This window comes from Tupaia chinensis, unplaced genomic scaffold (assembly GCF_000334495.1).
Source record: "Tupaia chinensis unplaced genomic scaffold, TupChi_1.0 Scaffold000416_1, whole genome shotgun sequence".
In the NCBI taxonomy this organism is placed as follows: Eukaryota; Metazoa; Chordata; class Mammalia; order Scandentia; family Tupaiidae; genus Tupaia; species Tupaia belangeri.
In genome coordinates this window covers 1850148-1856319 of record NW_006159921.1, presented here as the reverse complement: position 1 = coordinate 1856319, position 6172 = coordinate 1850148, and the positions used below count along the sequence as shown (strand labels likewise).

The following is a 6172-nucleotide window of genomic DNA, read 5'->3' as shown; positions in this document are numbered from 1 at the left end:
CCGGGACACGAACCGCGGTCGACTACGTAGGAGTCCAGCGACATAGCCATTACGCTAACTGCTGGTTCCCACCTTCTGCCATTTTAAAGGCTGTGGGACAGATGAGCCCTGCAGCCCTGTGCTATTGAGACTGTGAGGAAAGTCGGGCTGTAGCCAGGATGGACCAATTACGGGGTCACTGAACCAGCTTCGGACCAAAAAGCTTGCCTTGTTGTGATGCCCATTTACAGTGGCTAAAATGAGAATGGGGGACCACAGAGGGCCATGATCAGTTGAAGGCTAAGCAGAGGACTGGCCTGGGGATTTTCCCAGCTCTTCCATGTCTCAGCAGGCCTCTAGTCAAGCAGGCAAGAGAGCACTAGCCTCGGCCACCCCTCATCTTGTCCTCTTGCACGGCGGGCCAGGGCAGCTTGAGCTAGGAGACCAAGGTTCCTGAGGGGCTCACTAGGTCCTGGGGGAGGCTTTCTCGGGCCTCCTGCATGCGGCGCCGGGCTCGACGGAAGGCCTCTGTCAGGGAAACAGACATGGCAGTCAGTGGCCAGGGTGTGGGGAGGAGCGTGGCCTGTGCTGACTCTGGGTGGCCAGCTGGGGGAAGGGGACCTACCCAGCACGTTGTGAATGGAACTCTGCTGGCTGAACCCTTCCAGACGGTCCAAGACACTCTGCATCCTTCTCCGGAGGGAGCTTGATTCCATGAAGGCCCTGCAGGGACACCTCATGGTCATGGCAGCTCTCCACCCTCAGAGAGAGGAGTCCAAGGCAGAGGCCTAGTCACTCACCTGGACTGCTGCAGACAGTGCAAGCGGAAAGTAACACTGCCTGTGGTCTCTGTGCGGAGTCCAAAGCGACTCAGACGCTCTCCCTGGGTGTACAGTTGAGATAGTATCAGGTTTCTGTGGTCTCTAGACCCGGGCACCTTGCGGGCCTCACTCCTGTTCTTATTCCCGTTCTTGGGGAGAGCAAGTCTGTTGGGGAAACCTCATCCCAACACCCAGACCGTATCCCCTCAACACTAACACTGGGCTCCCTGTAAGTCAGGGCACATTCCAACCCCATTTGAGAATAAGCAATCTCCCATGTTTCTCATGAGCCCTCTCCACATCTGACTGCCAAGGCCTTCGGTGTGGGGGCCAGGGGACAGGAATTCTGGTAGGGACCAGGGAAATGGAACTATTTTGCAGAGCTCTCCAAGGACAGCAGGGTAGACATCTGAACTTGGTTCAGAATGACTGCTGTTCTTCTCAAAGAGGCACGGGACCAGGCAGGCCTGCAAAGTGGTCATGACTTCCAGCTTAAGCCACAGGAAGGAAGGGGCTAAGGAATACTGAAGCAGTGAAAAACTAGGGGGCTACAACCCAGATGCCCCCTTCCACAGAACAGGAAGACAGGAGGTCCCAGCACGTCTCCCCAGAGATAAAGTCACCTTAAAGGTCGCTGGTATCCGCACGTAGGAGAGGTCCTCCAGTTCCAGAGAACCACCGATGAAAAACCTCCTCAGCTCAGCCACCGTGCCAGGCTCCATGGGTCTCCACGTGGAGACCGTCAGGGTGTGCGAGCCTATGCAAGGCAAGACGACACTGGGTCAGGTCCTGAGAGGGTGTGTGGCCCCTGCCTGACCCCCCACAATGATGATGACAGACCTAGCACCCCTAAAGCATCTGGTCTGGTGATGGTCACCATGGTGGTTAAGAGCACCTGTTTGGAAATCAACTCTGCCAGTAATTACTAGTGTACCTAGGACAAGTTTCTCAACCTCTCCGAGCCTCATCTAATAAAATGAAAATAACAAGAGGTCTACACCTCACAGAGTGTTTGGGAGAATTAAGTGAGAAGCGCTTAGCACAATGCCTGGCCTAGCACTAGCCCTCACTCTCCTCAGAAGTACTTGAAACCTTGCAAGTGTTAGCCTTGTTCCCATGAGGCATGTGGGTGGGTGAAGGGAAGATGAGAAGTTACCTGGGGTAGCGGGCAGCACCACAGCCCCGTAGCCTTCCACACGGTACCTCTGCCAGAAGTCCAGTGAGAGGACTTGACAGTAGAGCACAGGCCACTCTGGGAGAGCGTCTGGGAGCAAGTGAGAGACACAGCCAGGTCACAGCAGGCCTCCACCACAGACAGCGGCTGAGGAAAACCAAGGCCCAGCAGCAGCTGCTGAACTACTCACCGGCAGATTCATCCTCGTGGAGGAAGAAGGCTTCAAATGTGAACGGGAAGGAGAAGTATGCCACCTTGTCCTAAAAAAGAAGAGTGTCGCCTTATACTCAGCCTCATAGGACAGGCAAGACCTCACTTGGAAAGTGTTCCCCCTGTGGCCAACGACGGGTCACCTGCACTCTCAGTGGGAAACAGGCTGAGAGGCAAAGGAACACCCAAACGTAAGCTACTGCCATTCTCAAAGAGGCAGAGGACCCTGGGACCACGTAGGCCTGCAAAGTCCACACAGACCCAACCCTGGAGTCCTCCCAGGAGTCCACAGCCGTGGGCCTGATAAAGCTTCAAATGCCACCCCAGGCATCTTCTGTCATCCTCCATACCATTCCCACGGACTTGGTGGCACAGGTCTGTGTTATTCCTGAGAGCTGCTGGACTGCCGGGCTCGACCAGTCTGAAAGTCAAAGACCAGGCACAGTAAGAGCAGCTGGGAGGAGAACAAGTCTTTCAGAATAAAATTAAGTTCCCTTATTGATTTATGCACTTACTCATTCACATAGTCAATCATTATTTACCATTTAAGCAAGTCTCTAGGTCTGGGACTTGAACCACAGTCGGCCATGTGAGAGTCCAACACCCTTAACCATCACACTACCTGCCAGTTCCATGGAGTCCAGTGCCTTAACCACCACGCCACCTGCTGGCCCCCAGATTGAGCCTTAAAAAATATAAACCATGGGACCAGCAAGTAGCGTGGTGGTTAAGGCATGGTTACCAAGGCTGTTACAAGGGGCCCTCAAAAAGTTCAAGGAGAATATGTATTATGACAGAACTATGCATGAATTTCAATTTTTTTATTTTGTCTTAAAAAAAAACTTAAAAAAAAAATCTCAATCAGGCTCTGGTGTATGTGGCAAAATGGACTATAAGAAGAGCAAGAGAGGAATCAAGAAATAAACTCATACTTGAATTCCACTTTCCACCCATGTTTTGAAGTCTCATTTGTGCTAGTAAATCCTGGGTATATGTCCGTGACCAGATAGAAAGGACCCCTATTTCTCGTTGAGCTAACATACAACATTCTTGGAGTCAGGGGGGTGGAGGGACAGGACAGACAACTAACAAGCCAACAAGAGACTATGGGCAGCAGCAGTGCTGTACTGAAAACACAGCAGGGAGAAAGGACCGGGTGTCTTGAGGCTCCTTTAGATTCGGTGGTGAAAAAAGGCCCTGAGAAGAGATACTGGCTGAGAACTAAACTCAAGAAGAGCCAACTATGCAAACATACGTCAGAAAGGGTTTCAGACGGAGGAAACGGCCCTGAACAAGTGCTGCAGTATAATTCCACCTGGCATGGTCAGGAGCAGAGTGACCGCAATGCTGTAGCTGAGACAGGCAGGGGCCGGCTCGTTCACGGTATGGAGTTTGGATTTCACTCTAAGTGGAAAAGGAAGCTGGTGGGTTTTCAAGCTCATGGGTGTGACTGGTTTACTTTTTTTTCTTCAAATAATAATTTATTTAATGTTATTATTATTATTTTCATTTGAGCAGAGAAAGATAAAAAGAGAGGGAAAGTGAAAAAGTAATTTGCCAGGTCTTAGACTCGAATCCTGGTCAGCCAATGTGGAAGCCTAGCGCCTTAACCACCACGCTACTTGCTGTCCCATGGTTTACATTTTTTAAGGCTCAATCTGGGGACAAGCAGATGGTGTGGTGGTTAAGGCACTGGACTCCATGGGACTGGCAGGTAGTGTGATGGTTAAGGGCACTGGACTCTCACATGGCCGACTATGGTTCGAGTCCCAGACCTAGAGGCTTGCTTTCTCACTTTCCCTTTCTTTTCTTTTTTTTTTTCTTTGAGAGATTTTCACTGTAGGGCGCGTGTGCTCGCCAGACAGACAGAGAGAGACATAGAGACAGAAAGCGAGAAATCACCCCCCAGGGGGCATGGTCACGCCGCAACTCCATTCTCCTCTCAGGATCTTGGGCACGCACGCACACGCGCCCGGCGTGAGTTTTAAGCCACCGGGTCCGGGACACGAACCGCAGTCGACTACGTGGGAGTCCAGTGACATAGCCATTATGCTAACTGCTGGTTCCCCTCACTTTCCCTTTCTCTCTGTGTCTCTCTCTGGAAATATTAAAAATAATCATGATAAATAAAGTTAAGTAAATCTTCAAAAACATACTATATGAAAAAAATAAAAGACACTAGACTTCCAACATGGCCAACTGTGGTTCCAGTTCAAGTCCTGGTGGTTTGAAAATCATGTCAGGCACATGTGCGTGTGCCCAAAATCCTATGAGGAGAAGGGATTGCGGCTTGGTCATCCCCCCAAAGGATGATTTCTCACTTTCCCTCTCACTGTCTGTCTCTCTTCAGCAAGCGTATATGCCCTATGGCCACACACACACACACACACACACACACACACACACACACACAAAACCTTAAGAAAAGCTCAATTTGGCTCTGGTGTATGTGGTGAAATGGAATATACGGAGAGCAAGAGAAGAAGCAAAGGAGTCAGAACTTAACGCAGTGGCCTAGCGGGCAAGACAGGGTGGGCGATGGTTGGTGCAGGGTACGGAGAATGGGCAGACGCAGACCAGCTTGTGAAAAAGAGCCGACAAAAACTGCTGCTGGAATGACTGGCTGATTGGCGGCACGGAGCCAGAGAAAGTAAGGAATCAAGGGCGGCCCCTAGATTGTTGACGTTACCAACTAAGTAGATGTCGTTGCCGGTTTACTAGGAGGGGAAAGACTAGGGAGGAGAGGTTTGAGGGAAGAGGAAGAATCCAGAGTTCTTTTTGGTCATGTTAAGCAGAGATAACTGGGTCTGAGCCTGGAGTTGAGGGGAGCTGCCAAGGCCAGAGATGGAAATCTGGCAGTCTGAGTCAGATAGCCAAGAGGTGGATGAGAACACCTAGGAAGACTGTAGGTGGAGTAGCAGGAGGTGTAGGCTCAGCCTGGGATACTCTCATAGTTAGATCAGCAGAAGAGGAGGAACCAGCCAAAGGGAATGATGAGAAGGAAGAGAGCAGTGTGGAGCCAGAAGCCAAGAGAAATGTTTCATGAAGAAAAGTGGGCTGCGTCACACAGGTGAAAGGGAGCAGTCACCACTGGATTTGGCCACATGGATGTGATCTATGATCTTGAAAAGAATAGTAACAGTTTCAGTGAAAAAGTAGGGATGGAAACCTGGTGGATGCCTCTAGACCTGTTAGAATGGATATAAGGGAGAGGCTTAAGAATTTACTTACAGGGACCAGCAGTTGGTGTAATGGCTATGTCACTGGACTCCCACGTAGTCAACTGTGGTTTGCGTCCCGGACCCGGTGGCTTAAACTCACGCTGGGCACGTGTGTGTGCATGCCCAAGATCCCAAGAGGAGAATGGAGGAGAAGGGATTGCGGCATGGCCATCCCCCCTGGGGGGTGATTTCTCGCTTTCTGTCTCTCTGTCTCTTGCTATAGCAAAAACCTCTTAAAAACACGTAGAATTTTACTTACTAGCAGTTGGCAATTCCACAAAGAAGAAGACATAGAGATTGTCATACTCATAGCCTTGAGCTGAAACTAGGAGAGAAAACAGAAAACGATTTTACCTTATTCTATCATCCTTAGCACCCTACCCGGTTCTAAGAGGCCTATACACCCTGGAAAAAGGTTTTTAAGGGCCAGGAACCCTGTGAGATTCCAGGAAAGACTCAGCACTGAGTTCTCCAAGCACTGCAGACAACCCAAGGACTCCACCGGAGCAGGATGGATTACTCACAGCTCCACCCAGGCACTTGCCCAAGCACTTGGACGCTCTATCTGGAAAGACACTTACCCACCTCTCCATTTACAAAGAGCCGGAGGGCGCCCGGGACAGTCTAAAGTGGAAAGAAGTGGGAAAGATCAGGGGTATGGAGGACACTGTCCTTCTCCTCCATCCCAGGCCACGCAGCCACAGACGTGACACGGGAAGCCAGGCCCTCGGTGTCACTACCGCACTTTCTCTCCCCCATACTTCCCT

General features: G+C 50.9%; 2 protein-coding genes across 2 annotated transcripts in view; both read right to left on the bottom strand.

Annotated features, from left to right (window-relative positions):
• Nucleotides 1-6172, bottom strand: part of SKA2 (spindle and kinetochore associated complex subunit 2) — a 1094818-nt gene that overhangs the window by 123475 nt on the left and 965171 nt on the right. The gene's annotated exons all lie outside the window — the stretch shown is intronic.
• MKS1 (MKS transition zone complex subunit 1) overlaps nt 12-6172 on the bottom strand; it is a 16783-nt gene continuing 10622 nt past the window's right edge. The window contains exons 10-18 of the mRNA XM_006154652.3: nt 5987-6029; nt 5665-5730; nt 2535-2605; nt 2165-2234; nt 1957-2064; nt 1424-1557; nt 780-862; nt 605-702; nt 12-507 (exon numbers count right to left, since the gene is read on the bottom strand). Of these exons, the coding sequence (XP_006154714.1) occupies nt 416-507; nt 605-702; nt 780-862; nt 1424-1557; nt 1957-2064; nt 2165-2234; nt 2535-2605; nt 5665-5730; nt 5987-6029 (765 nt within the window). The 3' untranslated portion in view covers nt 12-415. The remainder of the gene's footprint in view (nt 508-604; nt 703-779; nt 863-1423; nt 1558-1956; nt 2065-2164; nt 2235-2534; nt 2606-5664; nt 5731-5986; nt 6030-6172) is intronic.